Below are 19,821 nucleotides of genomic sequence, written 5' to 3' on the forward strand. Positions count from 1 at the left end.
GAACATCTGATTATTCCCAGACATGTAAGCTTCCTGCGCCTTGTATATTATTTCAGGAGAATGGTTGGGGATATCCTGTGGTGATGCATGACAGAAGGAAATTGAGAGCAGTTAAAAATTTTCTTTTGTAGGACCCGATATTTGTGGATTTGATGTCATGAAAGTTCATGTTATTTTACATTTCAAGAATCAGTATCACTCAAACAAGAAATCAATCAGGTGTAAGGTAAATTCTTTCATATTCAAATCAGTGATCATGTTAACTCTTGCCAGATAATAACGTAAGTTCATAGAAAATAGTTTTGACCTTAAAATATTTAAGTGAACTATGTATGGGCCTTGTCTGTCCTGTCCCTGCTTTCCAGTTTAGCAGGCCTGTTAGAGACACTTGTCCACCACTTTGATTGGTTTGGTTTCCAAAGTTTTTACCCACCAGGAGGGTACGCTTCTCACTGTGAGCCATGACATTGATATATAAAATGCCCCATAAGGGTTACAACAGGATGGTCACATTTCAGCTATACCCATCATCATTACTGAAATACTCAGGGTGAAAAAAATTCTGGTGAAATTAATCTTCAAAATACCAAAACAATTTAAAATGGGAATATTTCTAAAACAAATGCATACATGCTTTACATTTTTACCCAGGGGATCCTGTGAAAATGTCATTTTAGGTCTTAGGGCCTGTTTATAACTCATTGGCCCTACCCAGGGCTTCTCCAAAGAGGCAGCTTGCATTAAGTCCCTGGTGTGTGGGCCTGTGAATGGGACGTACACTCCCTAAAGCTCATCCCCCCACACTTTGAAGGTAAGCACCAGGAAGCAGGGACCTGTCCCCTGAGGCATCCCCAGCACCCATAGCCTCTGTGAATCTGGGCAGGAGGCCAGTGTATTTCAAAATCATTGACAGCAAGGAGCGGAAGCATCCATAACCGTCCTTTATTCAGTCTCGACCTGAGCAGGGGGTACTCGGCACCCTCACAAAGCCCCAGTGAGTCTCTATTGGCAACATGGTTTCTCGCCGGGTCCTGCCTGCTGACTTGATTGTTCTAAAGGATCAGCAGGTCCCCCATGTACTCAGAGGCCTGACACCCCTCCCTTGAGGGTGGAGGGGAGCTCAAAATCCAAGTCTTCCTCCTCCACCTTAGTGTTGGACCAGAGGACCAGTCTTCATGATATGATTCCCGAGCATTTGTTCAGTTGCAGCTCAGGCATGCAGGAAAGAAAGGGGATGACACTACCAGATGGAGGCTGTGAGGTCTGGCCTGGACTGTGCCTGGGAGGCCAGAGCTTGGTCACCTGGGGGCAGCAAGCCTACCGGGCCCTGAGTGGCACTGGCAGGCTGACAACTCCCTCAAACAGGTATTGGTATTTCTGCAGCCTGTTAGAAAAATAAGAGACAAGTCTGCTGAAGGAGCCTTGGAGCCTTGGATCATAGCAGCTAGTCAGCATTACGGACTCCTCGGTGAGGAGCAAGGTTATCTTCATGGGGCTCCGATTCACTCTGCAATGCTGTAAAAGAAATGCAGTGGTCAGCCCTCAAGGATTTTCAAGGAGGAGGTCTGGCCTGCATTGTTTAAAAAAATACCTCAGGAGATTGGTTCAAGATAGCGGAGTAGAAGGATGTGCACTCACTCCGTCTTGTGAGAACACTGGCATCACAACTAACTGCTGAACGATCATCAACAGGAAGACACTGGAACTCACCAAAAAAGATATCCCACATCCAACAACAGAAGGAGAAGCCACAATGAGATGGTAGGAGGGGTGCAATCACAATAAAATCAAATCCCCTAACTGCTGGGTGGGCAACTCACAAACTGGAGGACAATTATACCACAGAAGTTCACCACTGGAGTGAAGGTTCTGAGCCCCATGTTAGGCTTCCTAACCTGGGGGTCTGGCAACAGGAGGAGGAATCCCCAGAGAATTGGACTTTGAAAGCTAGCGGGATTTGATTGCAGGACTTCAACAAGACTGGGGGAAACAGAGACTCCACTCTTAGAGGGCACACACAAAGTCTTGTGTGCACCAGGACCCGGGAGAAGGAACAGTGACCCCACAGGAGACTGAACCAGACCTACCTGCTAATGTTGATGGGTCTTATGCAGAGGAGCGGGTGGGCGGCTGTGGCTCACCGCGGGGACAAGGACACTGGCAGCAGAAGTTATGGGAAGTACTCATTGGCGTGAGCCCTCCCGGGGTCCTCCATTAGCCCCACCAAAGAGCCTACTCAGGCCAAACAAACAACAGCGAGGGAACACAGCCCCACCCATCAGCAGACAAGCAGATTAAAGTTTTACTGAGCTCTGCCCACCAGAGCAACACCCAGCTCTACTCATCACCAGTCCCTCCCATCAGGAAAATTGCACGAGCCTCTTAGATAGCCTCAACCACCAGAGGGCAGACAGCAGACACAAGAAGAACTACAATCCTGCAGCCTGCAGAAGGAAAACCACAATCACAGAAAGATAGACGAAATGAAAAGGCAGAGGATTATGTCCCAGATGAAGGAACAAGATAAAACCCCAGAAAAACAACTAAATTCCAGAAAAAGAATTCAGAATAATGATAGTGAAGATTATCCAGGACCTTCGAAAAAGAATGGAGGCAAGGATTGAGAAGATGCAAGAAATGTTTAACAAAGAACTAGAAGAATTAAAGAACAAAGAAAGATGAACAATACAATAACTGAACTGAAAAATACACCAGAAGGAATCGATAGCAGAATAACTGAGGGAGAAGAATGGATAAGTGACCTGGAAGACAGAATGGTGGAAATCACTGCTACAGAACAGAATAAAGAAAAAAGAATGAAAAGAAGACAGCCTAAGAGACTTCTGGAACAACATTAAATGCACCAACATTCACATTATAGGGGTCCCAGGAGGAGGAGGAGAGAGAGAAAGGACCTGAGAAAATATTTGAAGAGATTATAGTTGAAAACTTCCCTAACCTGGGAAAGGAAATAGCCACCCAAGTCCAGGAAGTGCCAAGTGTCCCAGGCAGGATAAACCCAAGGAGAAACACACTGAGACACATAATAATCAAATTGACAAAAATTAAAGACAGAGAAAAATTATTAAAAGCAACAAGGGAAAAATGACAAATAGCATACCAGGGAACTCCCATAAGGTTAACAGCTGATTTCTCAGCAGAAACTCTGCAGGCCAGAAGGGAGTGGCACGATATATTTAAAGTGATGAAAGGGAAGAACCTACACTCAGGAATACTCTACCCAGCAAGGCTGTCATTCAGATATGATGGAGAAATCAAAAGCTTACAGACAAGCAAAAGCTAAGAGAATTCAGCACCACCAGCCCAGCTTTTCAACAAATGCTAAAGGAACTCCTCTAGGCAGGAAAGAGACTAGAAACTTAAAACAACCTTGTACATGTATAGTCTGCTATACAAAACCTCATGGGAACAGCAAACCCCAAACTACAATAGATATACACACACAAAAGAAAAAGCAACCCAAGCACAACACTAAAGATGGTCATCAAACCACAAGAGACGAGAACAAAAGAGGAAGGGAAGAAAAAAGACCTACCAAAAAATAAATAAATAAAAGGGACTTCCCTGGTGGTCCAGTGGTAAAGAATCCACCTTCCAATCCAGGGAACACGGGTTCAATCCCTGGTCAGGGAACTAAGATCCCACATGCTGCGGGGCAACTAAGCCCGCATGCCACAACTACTGAGCTCACGAGACTCAACTAGAGAGCCTGCGTGCTGCAAACTACAGAGCCCATGCACTCTAGAACCCGTGCACTCTAGAACCCGTGCACCACAGCTACAGAGCCCACGCACCCTGGAGCCTGAGCGCCACAACTAGCGAAGTGAAAACCAGCATGCCACAACTAGAAAGAAGCCCGCCTGTGGCAAGGAAGAGCCCACACTCTGCAACTAAGACCCGACGCAGCCAAAAAAAAAAAAAAAAAAAGACCTCGGATGTTCTGGGGAGGAAGGGGTGGCGATCAACAGGCAGGGAGATGGGTGAAATTTTTAGGTCAAGGCTTCAGCGGGATGCAGAGCACGGGAGCGTTTTGACAGATGATTCAGGTGTAGGGTCCAAAGGACTTGATGATGTTTGGAATCTGGGTGCTGAGGGCATGGATGATGACTCTCAGGGGCGCTGCTGTTAAATAGGAGGGGAAACAAAGGCCAAGAAAGGGGTCAGGGCAGACTCAGGGGTCAAGTTTAGAACAGTTGGTTGTGAAATCCAGGCAGACATCGAGGTAGAGGTGTCAAATAAATTGTTGGAAATTTTGGGTCTGAAACTCGGCTGATGGTTGGGATTAAAGATGTTGGCTTGGAGCTGTTTGCATATGTGTGGGTGTAGATGTTACCCCTCAGGAGGCTCTGGGCCGGTGGACAAATCCCAGAGGGTGCCAGCCATGGGGCCAGCAAGCCCAAAGTCTAAATTAAGAAAGACAAGTGGAGACAAAGGCAGGCAGAGAGCAGGGGGAAAGCGTTTGGAGAATTGTGCACTCAGCTGTCACAGCGGGCTACAAGGGTTGAGGGGACACAGAGTAGACTGTAATACTGGTCCCGGGACAGAGTCATTGGCTATGGTGTGGCAGAGCAGAGGGGTACTGAAAAGATGTTTTGATTTGGCTTTTAGCAGGGAGAGACTCCTCCTGACAGAGCCTTTATGCTGGGGCAGTGGTTCCCAAACTTGAGCAGCGTCAGAGACCCTGGAAGGCCTGTGAAAGTGGCCAGAGGGTCCACGAGGCTCTGATGCAGCAGTTCGGGGCTGACCTGGGAATGGGCATTGCCCATGTTCCCCCAGTGCTGCTGCTGCTATTGGGGTATGGTGCAGGGGTCCCCTCTGCTGCTGACAGTCAGATACATCCTGGTCACCCCCAGCCTCCTCAGATACCCTCCCATCCACCTTCCAGCCCTCCTTTATTTTTTATTTTATTTATTTATTTATTTTTGGCCACACTGTGTGGCATGCAGGATCTTAGTTCCCCAACCAGGGATCCAAACCGTGCCCCCTGCAGTGGAAGCGTGGAGTCTTAACCACTGCACCACCAGGGAAGTCCCCAGCCCTCCTTTACTGAATGTTAAATGCTTTCCTTGTGTCCAGCCTGAGGCTTTAACCATGACCAAAAAGCGCACCAGGCCTGCCCTCCACAAGCTTAAATTGTTGGACAACTCAGAGAGTTAAAAATTCTCCCTTGTGTTGAGAAATAGAGTGGGCTTCATTTGGTGTCTTTCAGAATGCAGAGCCAGAAGTTGTTTTGCATATAACTTTTCTTAAGTCCAACAACGCACTGGCCCCTCGGTTTACACCAATCACCCCATCATAACTGCCTGGGGGATTATAGGTGAAAGCCATTGTCTTTGCACAAAAGGGAATCAGCCACTCAAGAGAAGGCTGCCAGTAGTGAGGAAGTATTCTACAAGGGGTGAGTCTTCTGTAGGACACCCTTTCATTGTCAAGTCAACCCCTATTTCTAGAACGTCTCTGCCTTCTGTTTACAAGAAGGCTTTGACCCATGACGACGTACGCTGCATATCTAGACCTGCCTTGAAACGTTAAGGGTCTCATTCTTTTCCTTTTCTCCCCCAAAACATTCAGGTTGATAGCTTCACACACCTCTACACTCTGATTTTAAGACCAGACCTCACTTACGAAGTGAAAATTGATGGTCAGTCGATTGAATCTGGCAGCATAGAGTATGACTGGCAGCTCACATCACTGAAGAAAATGGAGAAGACTTCAGCAGAGTCTAAGGACTGGGACCAGGCTACAGAGGGCAAATCCCAGGTGTGGATTTTTCCCGTACAGCTGCTAGAAAGTGTACAAGTGTAGTTCGTAAGTACCCAAGTACCGTACAATTGCTACATGGCTGGGAATCATGATGACAGCATTACAACAGTCAAAGTGCCCTCCTCAAAGCACATATGCTGAGACAAGCCACACAGCTGCACACTTAAAGGTATTATGAAAGAGTTAAAATATCTGAGATGAAAGCAAGTAGGGTTTGTTTTTGTAACCAATGTTTTTTTTAAAAAAGGAAAATGTATCAGCAACCTTTATAAAAATGATTTTCTTGTCATTCTGCATTTAAGCATAAGTGTTTTTTTTGTTTTTTTTTTGTTTTTTGTTTTTTTGCGGTACACGGGCCTCTCACTGCTGTGGCCTCTCCCGTTGCGGAGCACAGGCTCCGGAAGCACAGGCTCAGCGGCCATGGCTCACGGGCCCAGCCGCTCCGCGGCATGTGGGATCTTCCCGGACTGGGGCACAAACCCATGTCCCCTGCATCAGCAGGCGGACTCTCAACCACTGCACCACCAGGGAAGCCCTGAGCATGAGTATTTTTGAGCATCATACTTGTGACTGCCAACCAAGAATCAATTATTGTAACAGGTATATATTAGTTTCCTAGGGCTGCCATAAAAAGGACCACAAACTGGGGGCTTGAAACAACAGAGTTATATTCTTTCAGTTCTTCTTAAAGCCAGAAGTCAGAAATCAGCAGGGCCGCACACTCCGTCTGAAGGGTCTAGGGGAGAATCCTTCTTCGCTTCTTCCAGCTTTTGGTGACTCCCAGCGTTCCTTGGCTGGTAGACAGACACATCACTCTGATCTCTGCCTCCTTTTCCACATAGCCTTCTCTTCTTTTTGTGTCTCTTCTATCTCTTATAAGGACATTTGTCATTGGATTTAGGGCCTACCTGGATAATCCAGAATTATAGAATGACCTGTCTAGAGATCCTTACCTTAATTACATCTGCAAAGACCCTTTTTTCCTAATAAGGTCACATTCCCAGATTCTGAGACTTAGGACGTTGAGAAATCTTTTGGGGAACTCAACCTGCTATTAAGCTACTTTTTTTTTTTCCATTTACGTTAGTCATTGTTGTAACATTTTTTTTTTGTACATCAAACATTATGCCAAAATGTAAGCTATTTATCTTAAGACAATTGTCTTTGCCATAACTGAGAGTACTGTAACTGACGTTTACAATTAATTTCTGGCAACTTAAAATACTAGTGGCATTGCTGTCTAATAGTCAAATACTTCATCATAGATGGAATGTAATTATGAAATTAAAATGGCATCTTGTTTAGACTTGAATTATTTAGCAATCCTTTTCTTTCGTAGATGATCAAAAGTAAACTTCCATGAATTTGGAATCCATGTGTCCAATCAATGAGAATGTCTTCAGATTAGAGTAAAATCCCAATCATATAAGGCTTCCCCATCATTTCTCAAGAAAAAGAAAAAAGGCAGGAAGTATTACTCTCCCTTTCTTACCTTCAAACCAAAGTAAAAAAGAGTAGTTTTTCACCTGGAAAGAGCACTTACTTTAAACAAGGTACAGAATGGCAAAGAAACTGACACTGAGGCTCTCAGGCTCAGGAGATACGGGTCTTAGGACTGAAATCCTGGCTGCCTCTGGGCTACAAGGATGCCATCCTAGCAGTGCAGGTGTGCCTTGGTGCCGGGTGTACATGAGGCAGGTCCCCAGAGGAGCCAAATCATTCTTTCAGAAAGCTCGTTCCCAAACTGGCCGTGTTCTGTACATATGTTCAGTTCTGTGTGATCTCCTAAACCATGTGGTTCTTTATGGTGTTACTATTTGATAACCCTCATTATAAAGAGTCGGCTACTGACTGAGTTGTAATCATTTCCTGGATCCCAACACAAGACTGGCTCACCTGTTGCCAGTTGGGGTCGGGGCAAAGAGCAGTAGGAGAGATGATTAACTCCCATGTGCCATCGTTGAGAAGTTCTAGAGTAATGTGGAAAAGCCACAGTCTCAGTGCAACACTTTTACTATTTCTCAGTTATTCTGAAAGAGAAAACATCATTGTACACCATTTTTATGCTTTGATGTGTTTATCTGAATTATTGTTAATCCAGAGCAAATTTTTCTCATCCATTCATTTATTCAACAAATATTTATTTGGGAATTCCCTAGCGGTCCAATGGTTAGGACTCCACTGCTTCTATTGCAGGGGGCATGGGTTGGATCCCTGGTTGGGGAACTAAAATCCCGCAAGCTGCAAGCCGTGTGGTGGGGCCATAAAGAAAGAAAGAAAGAGAGAGAGAGAGAGAGAGAAGAAAGAAAGCTCCATTAAAAAAAAACAGGAAAAAAAATGTATTCAACACCTATTGTCACCTTCACATAGATATGTGTATATATGCATGTGTAGAAATATGTATATATGTGTATGTGTGTATATATGTATGTGTATATGTATACCTGTGTTTTATTTCTTAAGATTTATTATTTATTTATTTATTTTATTTATTATTATTTTTTTGCTGCATCGGGTCTTAGTTGTGGCGTGCGGGCTCTTCGTTGTGGTGTGCAGGCTTCTCTCTAGCTGTGGGGCACAGGTTCCAGAGCACTTGGGCTCTGTAGGTTGCAGCATATGGGCTCCAGTTGAGGCACGTGAGCTCAGTAGTCATGGCGCATGGACTTAGTTGCCCCATGGCATGTGGGACCTTAGTTCCCTGACCAAGGATCGAACCCACATCCCCTGCATTGTAAGGCAGATTCTTTACCACTGGACCACCAGGGAAGTTCCCTGTGTTTTATATATATGTGTATAGTGTGAGTATATATATAAGGGCTGAATAATACAACTGCTTTTCTCCTGCTACCCAGCAGTCCTCAGGTAAATCCTGGGACATTCCTTAGTTGTCCAGCCTCTCTCTGAAACAGTCCATATATGACCATGATGTAGAAGGACAGGCTTAAACTAATCAGCAGTAAATATGGCCCGTCTTCCCAACATCACTTTTTGCCCCATCATTTTAACTTTGGCCACTATTTCGAGTTTTCTACAGCACCGTTCCTCTCAACAGCATGGAAAGAGTGCTGTCATCGTAAGTGCGGTTAGGGAGAAAAAGCAGGCAGTGCGTGGTCCTGAAGCCCCCGGTGAGGGAGGGAACCCCAGCACTTAGCACTTCGACCATCAAATGGAGGAGGACACGGGGATAAGTGCAACCAGGGTCACAGGTCTGCCCCTGCCTCTTGGGAGTTAAGAATTTCCTTTCTCAAATCTGAGAATCTAAGTTTTTTCCCCCTACACATATTTTAAGGACTGGGAGAAGCACTTTCTGGATGCCAGTGCCAGCAAGCCAAGTGACTGGAACAGCGAACTGGATGGGGACTGGCAGGCGCTGATGCTGCAGAAGCCTCCATACCAAGTGCGTGGCATTTTCTTCCCTCCAGCCCCCTCCCCCACCATGTCCCCAGGGTCGACCACATACGGTTTGTTGTTGCAGGATGGCCTGAAACCAGAGGACATAGACAAAGATGTTTGGCTCCATCAGAAGATGAAAAACACCAACTATATGATGGAATATGACCTCTCAGAATTTGAGAACATTGGTGCCATCGGACTGGAGCTTTGGCAGGTCACTTGGTTTTAAATTTGCTTTAGTTTAATAACTCTGGACTTCAGCCTAAACTCCTTAATTCACATAGCTAGTATTTGAGCTCCTATTGTGTGCCGGGCACCCCAACCTGGACACAAGACATACAGTCGTAGACAAAATGGACATCCTTCCTGCCCTGGGTACTTCTTGTCTGCCTTCCTGCTCCCTGGGAATTTGCCTGGAGCTGACCTTGTGGTGCCTGTCAGCTTTAGGATAAGACTGAAGATTCAGATGTAGCATGTCCAGGGTGGAGCCTGAGATTCTGCATCCCCAGCAAACTCCCTGGCGGTGCTGATGTTGCCCATCCACGGCTCCCACTTTGCACAGGAAGGTTCTCGAGCATTGGTTCTCAAACGTCGCTGAATGCTCGAGTCACTGGGGAGTTCTTGAAAGTCTCAATGCCCCGGTGGTACCCCAGACCAGCTAAATCAGCATCCCTGGGGGTGAGACCAGGCATCAGGGGTTTTGTAAATGTTCTTGGTGGTCCCCATATGCAGCCAAGTTTGAGAACCAGTGCCCTGGAGGAAACAGATATTCTAGAAAAGGGTATCTGCATGTCCTACTATTGACAGCTAATCACTGTTAAAGTACTGAGCAAATTACAACTGTTTATTTTGTGGAAGGTTTCATTTTTCACATCAGTAACGAAGGCCTTATTTTCATCCACAGGTGAGATCTGGAACCATCTTCGATAACTTCCTGATCACAGATGATGAAGAGTACGCTGAGAATTTTGGCAAGGCCACCTGGGGTGAAACCAAGGTACAATGAACACAATGAACTTTTCTTTCATAATTCAGTTATTTCTGTACTTAAGTCTCACATATAGGAAAAGGCTTGATGAATTTTTACTAATGAACACCCCACCCAGATCAAGATATAGAAGGTCACAAGAGCTCCAGGAACCTCCTCACGATCCCTCCCAGCCAGCACCCACCCCCAAAGGAATAGTGGTTCCACTATTCCATCACTGTAGATGGATTTGACTCCTTTTGAAATTTATGTAAATGTAGCTACCCATTATTTATTCATTCAGGTAGTGTTGCGAAATTCATTCATATTTTTGCATACAGCAGTAGCTTGTTCTTCCTTTGTGAATATTCCAGAAGGTATGTATCCATTCTCTGTGGATGCAGCTTTGGGATGCTTCCAGTTTGTGGCCTCATGGATAAAGCTGTTCCCATCATTCCTGTACATGTCTTTCAATGGACACATGCCCAGGAGTGGACAGGCTGGGTCACCAGTTCTTACACAAACAGTTTTCAGTGTGTCATCCTGTTTACATTCCCTTCCGCATGGTCAAGAATTTCAATTGTGTCGCATCTTTGGCCATGCTAGGTGTTACTGTCAGTTGTTGTTGATGAGTCAGTTTTATTGAAGTATAATTTACATACTGTGAAATGTACAGTTCTATGAATTCTGACAAACACATATAGTTATGAAACCACCACTAAAAATCAAGATGTAGAACAGTTTCACCACCCCAAAAAGTCTCCTTGTAACCAAGCCCTCCCCTACTCCAGCAATCACTGATCTGATATCCATCCTTATAGTATTTTTGACGTATAGTTGATTTACAGCGTTGTGTTAGTTTCAGGTGTACAGCAAAGTGATTTATTTATAAATATATATTCTTTTTCAGATTCAGAATATATGTATACTTTTTCAGATTCTTTTCCATTATAGGTTATTGCAAGATATTGAATATAGTTCCCTGTGCTATACAGTAGGTCCTTGTTTATGTCCCTATAGTTTTGCCTTTTCCAGAATGTCATATAAATGGAATCATATAGTATGGAGTCTTTTTGAGCCTGCTTCTCACACCAAGCATAGTGTCTCCAAGATTCCTCCGTGTTGCTGAGGTTCACTCTGTAGTTTTTATCTTCTTATTACTGAGTAGTTTATCTGCTCACCAGCTGATGGACATTTGGGTTGTTTCCAATTTTTTTTCTTTTTTTTTTTTTGACCGCACCACGAGCACGCGGAATCTTAGTTCCCCAACCAGGGATCGAAGCCGCGCCCGCTGCAGTGGCAGCAGTGGAGTCCTAACCACTGCACCACAAGGGAAGTCCCAGGGGTGTTTCCAATTTTTAACAGTATGACCAAAGCTGCTATCAATTTTGCGTATAGTTTTTTTGTGTGGACGTGTGCTTTTATTTTTCTTGGGTAAATACCCAGGAGGGGGTTGCTGAGTTGTATGGTGTATCTTTAACTCTATGAGAAATTGCCAACCTGTTTCCAGAGGGGCTGCACTGTTTTGCAGTCTCTTCAGTCTCACCAGCACTGGGGACTGTGGGTTTCTATAGGTGTGTAGTGGTATCTCTCTCTGATTTTGTTTGCATTTCCTTGATGACGAATGAAGGTGGTTACTGTTTCATGGCTTTTGTGGCCATTTGGAGATCCTTTTTTGTGAAATACCTGTGTTTTAAGATGTAAGTTTTGTTATTCAGGTATGGTGAGGCCAGCAGATCAGGAGATGACTTCCATCAAAAAGATAGTTTATTTTACTCACAGATCCCCAGAGGAGGGGCCACGCCATGCCATTCAGGGCCACATGGGGAAGCACCAGGTTTGGTCAGGAGGCAGGGGGAGAGTGTGGAAGATGTGGGCAAAAAACTTTGTTTTGGTTTTTTGCAGGAAGGAACAGATGAAGCTGGATAAGCAGGCTTAGGATTGGCTAGTTTTAAGAATTTCAGTGGGCTCTGGGGTACTAGTTGTCTAGTACCTGGCTGTGGGATAATTAAGGCAAGGAGAAATCAGCCCTGAATATGAGCCCAGTAGTGGAGGTCATTAGGGATGTGAGCTCTGAATGTAGTTTGCATATGAAAAGAGTGCTTTTTGGCATTTACTATCTCTAAGAATGGGCCCCCTTGGAGGGGCCATCCCTCCTGGGTCAGCAAGGCCCCAGATATCAAAGCAAGAGAAACATATGGTTGATACAGCCTGTTTATGTCGCTTGCCCACTTTCGCATTGGGTTATTTGACCTTTTCTTATTTAGTTGTAGGTGTTCTTTATATATTCTGTCAAGTTCTTTGTCAGATAAGGGCATTGTAAATGTCCTTGCCCACTCTGTGCTTTGCCTTTCTATTCCCTCAAATGTGGAAGCACTCCTGTATTTTTCTTTTTTAAGTCTGTATTTTGAGGCCCCTATCCTGAGAAACCAACTTAAAAACTTAGCTCTGCCTTCACATAAAGAAGATAAAATATCTTCCATCAGAAATTCATCTATAACTCTTTGGAGCCAGAGTATTGACACTAAAATGTATGCTTTTAATGGGCATAAACATTTTGTTTCTCGTGTTGTTAAGCGCCAATAACTAAATGGTGGCACCGCTCACCCATAAGGAGAGAGTGGTCAGTGTCTTCTGGGAGTGCCATGACTTAGAGAGAAAGGTCTTGGAGGACCCTCCACACTGTTTTAGCCAGAAACTTTGGGTTGTTAAATTGCATGCCGGTGAGTTTAAATTAAGGGTGATACACAAAACATCTTCCTGCTTTTAATCGAAATCTCCTCATTCCCTTATTTTCACTGATAAGGCATCTTCCATGTCATGTCCGTCACACTGGGACCAACTGCAAAGCGGGTGTTTAAAATTTGAACATTTCAGGCATTTCAGGGGGAAATTTCCCCTCCACTGATGAAAGGTGGTTATCACTAAGTGATTTTCTCATGAGCCCTTTCTTCTGTTTCCCTTTTTTTTTTTTTTTGCGGTACGTCGGCCTCTCACTGTTGTGGCCTCTCCCGTTGCAGAGCACAGGCTCCGGATGCGCAGGCTCAGCGGCCATGGCTCACGGGCCCAGCCGCTCCACGGCATGTGGGATCTTCCCAGACTGGGTCACGAACCCACGTCTCCTGCATCGGCAGGCGGACTCTCAACCACTGCGCCACCAGGGAAGCCCCTGTTTCCCTTTTTAAAAAAATATTTATTTATTTATTTTGGCTGCACCGTGTCTTAGTTGTGGCAGGCAGGCTTCTTAGTTGCGGCATGCATGCGGGATCTAATTCCCCGACCAAGGATTGAACCCCGGGCCCCCTGAACTGGAAGCGCAGAGTCTTACCCACTGGACCACCAGGGATGTCCCGAGCCATTTCTTCTTGAATCTGATTTCTGCAGCAAAGCCTTCCTAAACTCTTTTTTCGGGAATGACTATGGGAAATTTCTTGACGTGTCTTCACTCATCTAACCCTACTTTTAATCACATATGTCTGGAATTGCTCATTCAGGCTCTGAGGCCTCTTCTCATGACTCATTCACTGGTCAGCTGGTTGAAGGACTGGCCCAGGTGCTCTGGGAATAGAAGAAGGAGGGTGTATTCATTTCCTGGGGCTGCCATAACAAATCACCACAAACTTGCTGGCTTAAAACATCACAAATGTATTCTCTCCAATTCTGGAGGCCAGAGTTCCAAAATCAGTATCAATAGGCTGAAATCAAGGCATCAGCAGGGCCTTGCTCTCTCCAAAGGCTCTAGGGGAGAACCCTTACTTCGCCTCTTGCAGCTTCTGATGGGTCCTGGTGCTCCTTGGTTTGTGGCCGCACCCTTCTAATCTTTGCTCCCATCTTCACGTGTCCTTCTCCTCTTCTGTCTCTGTTTGGGTCAAATCTCCCTCTGCCCCTCTCTTATGAGAACATTATGATAGAATTTAGTGTCCACCTGATAATCCAGTAGAATTTCCTCATCTCAACATGCTTAATTTAATCACATCTGCAAAGACCCTTTCCCCATATGTATGAGGTTACATTTACAGGTTCCAGGAATTGGGACCTGATTACTGGGGGGTTCTTTTTCAGCCGACCCCCAGCTGGTGTGGAGGCTTCCAGAAGGCAGGGGCAAGCTGCATGCTGACACCCAATCAGCCCACAGGAAGTATAATCCCCAGCCGCCGGGGTCTTTGTTTCTTTCTCCAGGGCCCAGAAAGGGAGATGGATGCCATACAGGCCAAGGAAGAAGTGAAGAAGGCCCGAGAGGAAGATGAGGACGAGCAGATGATGGGCAGGTTTGGTGGGAGAGAAAATATCTTCAAAGGATTCCACAGGAGGAACGAACTTTAATCATCCCCACCCCGAATAAAGATGACTGGTAAAACCTTGTTTCTACTTTTTTTTTTTTTTGCGGTACGTGGGCCTCTCACTGTTGTGGCCTCTCCCGTTGCAGAGCATAGGCTCCAGACGCGCAAGCTCAGCGGCCATGGCTCATGGGCCTAGCCGCTCCGCGCGTGGCATGTGGGATCTTCCCGGACCCGGGCACGAACCTGTGTGCCCTGCATCGGCAGGAGGACTCTCAACCACTGCGCCACCAGGGAAGCTCTTGTTTCTACTTTAATCAACATTTAAAAGCTCAAATGTCTACATACATGGTCATTTGTCTAATTTTCTTTGAAAAATGTTCCCACGCTTCTCGGTGGGATCGGTCTGGTTTTCCCCGAGCACTTTCCGCCCCCTCCTCCCCGACCCCAGGTACCCAGGGACGTTTCCTTTGGACAAACCGCAGTGCTGGAGGAAGCCCGAGGCCAGTGAGAGTCTGGCCAAAAACACAATGCTCTTTTCTTAATCCCCAAAATGTTTTATAAATAAAAGGTGGTAAAACTTACCTTGAAAAAGGAGAAATGATACTTTATTTCTTTAGGTTGTAAATTACTAATAGCTTATGTGAAACTTTTCCAGTATGGAATCTTTATGCAGTATCGTTGACGCAGAAAGGTTTTGCGTGCCTCATTTGCACGCTGGTTATTCTGGAGAACCCAGGCCTTGTGCACAGATGTTTAACATTCCATAAAGGAGCTTCTTCCCCCACTCTGTGACCCACTTCTATGGCCGTTAGTTCTCTGTAAGACAGAGGAATGAAATTCATTCTCTCAAGTGAAAATAGTGATTACTTCGCAGCTAAATATTTTTCCTTAAATCAAATGACTTGCTTAAAAAAAAAAAAAAGCCACACATAGCAGCCTTCTGTTTTGAAGAGCTCTGTTTTCACGCAGAAATTTGTGTTGGAAATAATCAAATTTAGGACACATGTTACGAATAAGCCAAATAAAATCGGAAATTATATAGAACGTATTGATAGATGATCAGTGTGAAAAGTCTGGCCAGGAAGTGAAGGTCTGGCAAATTTTGTTCTGGCTTTCGTTGAAGTTGGCAGACCTTCGACCTTGAACTTTTTCAAGGTCCTTCAACTTTTTCAGCTGACAGTCACATTGGTCTTCTCAGTTTATCGGGGGTTATCAGTCTCAGAAGCTAAAGACTCACTCCCTGGAAGTGCAGGGGTGGGATTCAAACACTGTCCACCTTTTAAATCTCTGAACAAGGGGAGAAGTTAATGAGGGAAGAAGCAGTGCTAGACCTCAAGAGAAAATGCTGGAAACAATTGTACAAAACGGGTCAGACCAGCTCAGACCCTGCAGAACTCATCTTCCTCAGCAGTGCTGTCCTGGAGAACTTTCCTCATTTGCGCTGGCAATAAAGTATCCACTGGCCACATGTGAGGCCTTGAAATGTGGCTGGTGGGACTGAGGAATGAATTTTATTTTTAATTAATAAACTTCATTTTCTAGAGCAGTTTTAGATTCCCAGTAAAACTGAGCAGAAAGTAGAGAGAGTTCCCATATACTGTCTGTCCTCACACCCTCACACCCTCCCTTACCAATGACATCCCACACCACGGTGGTATGTTTGTCACAACTGATTGATGTGTCACACGGACACATCATTATCACCCAGAGTCTGTACTGTGCATTAGGGTTCACTCTTGGTGTTGTGCCTTCTATGGAGGAACGAATTTTTAGTCTTATTTTATTGTAACATTTATTATTTTTTCTTCCAGTTTTATTGATATATAATTGACGTACAGCACTATATAAGTTTAAGGTGTACAGCATAATGATTTGACTTACATACATCATGAACTGATGACCACAATAAGTTTAGTGAACATCCATCATCTCATATAGATACAAAATTAAAGACATAGAAAGAATATATGTTTTCCTTGTACTGAGAACTCTTAGGATTTACTCCCAACAATTTTCATTATAACATACAGCAGTCTTAATTATATTTATCATGTTGTACATTATATCCCTAGTACTTATTTATCTTATAACTGGAAATTTATACCTTTTGACTGCCTTCATCCAGTTCCCCCCCACTCCTACCTCCTGCCTCTGGTAACGACAAATCTGATCTCTTTTTCTATGAGTTTTTTTCTTTTTGAAGTATAATTGATCTACAACACTATGTTAGTTCCTGTTCCACAACGTAGTGATGTGATATTTCTCTACATTTCAAAATGAGAAATAAAGTCTTTACAGACGTAATCAAGTGATAATGAGATCATTAAGGTGGGTCCTAATCCGATATGACTGGTATCCTTATAAGTGGGAAATTTGGACACAGAGACAGACATGTACAGAGGGAAGACCATGTAAAGATCCAGGGTGACACCATCTTCAAGGCAAGAAACACTGGAGGCTACCAGAAGCTTGGAAAGGGGCATGGAACAGATCCTCCCTTACAGAATTGTAATTGATTTAAATTTAAACTTACATTGCCATATGTGGTGAGAGGCCACTGTGTTGGACGGTGCAGCTTTAGACTCGTGAGAGAGGCCCCAGGACGGCTGATTACTGCTCAGGGTGGCGGGCACAGTAGTAGAGGGAGTTCCAGGCCACTCTGCTACTGGCCAGGTGAGACTCTCACCATTGAGCCTCTGGTTCCAGTCAACACACGATAGTCTCTGTGGTTTTTGTTGCCCCTGTAGACTCTCGACAGCGAGGCTGGAAGCCTGCACAATTTTCCCAGACAACTTTGCCCGTTAGTGCCCCACCACGTTCTGTGAGAAGGACATCAGAAGACGGGTGAAGAGGAGAAGCCATTTTTTCCAGGTTCCTGCTGGCACCTTAGGCAGTGGGGACAATAGTGGTGACTTTAGCAACAATGGCAGAAACAGTGGTGGCCAGTGAGGACCGGTATCTGGGTTCCTGCTCAGGGCCCAGTGGTTGTGGGTTTGGGGTAACACCCTTTCCCTTTTGACTTTTAGTCCTAAAGAGGCTAGCAGCTTCCTACTGTTACTAATCTTAGGTAACCTTGCATTTCTCCTCTGTTTTTCCAATGCTTTTGCACTCAGTCTCCTGTTACAAATTGTCCTCTGTTTGAAATATCTAGGATGACTTCTCTTTTCCTTATGGAACATGGACCAATAAAGCACCCAAGGCAGCTAAAAGCCTCCATCACCCCCACCAGGACCACCACTGCATCTTTTCAGCTGTCCCACTTGCTTCCATCCATCCCCTCTCCATCCACTTTGCCTACCTTATCCAGAGCTGCTGTTCTAGAGCAGCTGTTCATGTTCAAAACCTTCTGGTGAGGGACTTCCCTGGTGGACCCGTGGTTAAGACTCTGCTCTCCCTATGCAGGGGCTCTGTGTTCAATCCCTGGTTGGGGGACCAAGATCCTGCATGCCGCACAGTGTGGCAAAAAATAAATAAATAAATAAATAATCTTAAAAAAAAAACACCCTCTGGTGGCCTCTCATTTCTCTTTGCACAGGGAACTGAGGAGCGAAGGAGCACCATAAGGCTGAAAGCTTGGAGCTCGGAGAGCAAGGTGGTCTCAAGATGAGGCTGGATCACATGTGGTCTTATTTTATTGCTCTTCACACAGGGCTCTCCAATCAGACCATATGTAATCCAGCCTCATTTCAAGACCCTCTGTCTTGCTGTCTGAGTTCCAGAGCCTCAGTCTCAAAGTGCCTCTTCGCTACTCAGCTTCCTCTGCTTGTGATGGTTTCGAGGCCCCACCGTCGCTGCAGTCAGGCTCAACCTTCAAGTGTCACACCATTGGACTACTCTGTAGCACTTATCACTGGTTATCTATTCCCTCATGTGATTTTTAAAAATCAATTATCTTTTTGGCTGCGTTGGGTCTTCGTTGCTGCGTGTAGGCTTTCTCTAGTTGTGGTGAGTGGGGGCTACTCTTCGTTGCGGTGCGTGGGCTTCTCACTGCAGTGGCTTCTCTTGTTGCGGAGCATGGGCTCTAGGCACATGGGCTTCAGTAGTTGTGGCACGCAGGCTCAGTAGTTGTGGCACATGGCTTAGTTGCTCCACGGCATGTGGGATCTTTCCCGGACCAGGACTTGAACTCATGTCCCCTGCATTGGCAAGAGGATTCTTAACTACTGCGCCACCAGGGAAGTCCCTCCTCATGTGATTTTTTCATGTCTGCTTCCTTCCTCTAGACCTGTGGTTCTCACAATGGGGGGCCTGGGGATCAGCAACCTCAGCACCTCCTGGGGATTTGTTAGAAATGCAAAAATCTCTGGCCCCACCCAGATCTGTAAACCAGAATCTGGAAACCTAGTCTACTTAGCAAGTCTGGGTAGCTCCAGGGTGAGACCTTTTTGTGTAGAGTGTGTGTCTGCCTGGCCCACAAATGGAGCACCTGTACTCAATGAGCATTTGATGGTGAATGGTTGTTGAATGAATTACAAAGCACACTGTGCTCATTTGAAGGGCACGAGGTATGTCAAGTTGCTGAAGACACTGGAGCAAGCAGCTGTGAGACTCCAGAGGGGAGGAGGTGGACAGGAAGCTGTGCCCTCACTACCCCAAGATCGCACAGCCTTCCAGCTTGTCTGCCTGAGAAGTGCCACTATCACAGGAGACCAAGTAAGGGGAAGCTGACCCGTGCTGAAGAAACCTTGTGCCGCTGTGGTCAGCTACTCAGCAGGATCTTCCTTCCTCATTCTTTTAGTGGAAACCGGCCACAGATGAGTGGGTGTCTATAGTAAAAAGAAGGCAAAACATGTCTAAACAAATAAATGTGCCTCCATAATGGTCCTCCAGCAAACACCAGGTGCCTGCTCTGTACAGGGCACAGAGTGAGGCATAGAGGTGGAACAATAGCAAACACATATTACCATTCCCTCTTTTCAGAAGAGGGGATTGGGGGCGCAGAGAGGCTACTTAAATGACTTGCCAAGATCACACAGCAAGAAAGTGGCCACACACACACACAGCTATCCTAGGAACAGGGCGTCTTGTTGGGCAGGGTGAGGGTCCCGACCCTCTGCCAGGTGGGCGACGGCCTCTTCATAGTGCTTTTGCCAGGCGCACGGCAATGGGAACAGCATCCCTAGAAGAGGGCCCATCATCGGCTAGGACCCGGAGGGGTAAGGAACCTTGGCAGACGAGCCGAGGAATTGGGAAGGAGGTGGTGAAGGAGCGCCTGAGGCACTCTGCAAAGGTCTCGGTTCCCGCCCCCTCCGGCTGGGACTAGGCGCGCGCGGCCCCGCCCTCAACCCCCTCCCCTTCAGGCTCCGCTGAGCTTGCGCGGCCCTGTTTCGGCCCCTCCCTCTCCCGGGCCGGGCTGCGCGCGCACCGCCCCTCGCACCAGTGCGCACGCGCGGCCCC

At 45.8% G+C, this 19,821-nt stretch overlaps 1 protein-coding gene across 1 annotated transcript in view; it reads left to right on the forward strand.

Moving 5' to 3' along the window:
* The window catches only part of CALR3 (calreticulin 3), a 31,304-nt gene extending 16,711 nt beyond the window's left edge, over positions 1-14,593 (forward strand). Inside the window, exons 4-9 of the mRNA XM_082623070.1 lie at positions 132-226; positions 5,593-5,781; positions 9,074-9,181; positions 9,260-9,391; positions 10,082-10,174; positions 14,324-14,593. Of these exons, the coding sequence (XP_082479196.1) occupies positions 132-226; positions 5,593-5,781; positions 9,074-9,181; positions 9,260-9,391; positions 10,082-10,174; positions 14,324-14,467 (761 nt within the window). The 3' untranslated portion in view covers positions 14,468-14,593. The remainder of the gene's footprint in view (positions 1-131; positions 227-5,592; positions 5,782-9,073; positions 9,182-9,259; positions 9,392-10,081; positions 10,175-14,323) is intronic.
* The last annotated feature ends 5,228 nt before the right edge of the window (positions 14,594-19,821 follow it).

The sequence above is a fragment of the Mesoplodon mirus genome (assembly GCF_964341445.2).
Source record: "Mesoplodon mirus genome assembly, chromosome: 5".
Lineage (NCBI taxonomy): Eukaryota > Metazoa > Chordata > Mammalia > Artiodactyla > Ziphiidae > Mesoplodon > Mesoplodon mirus.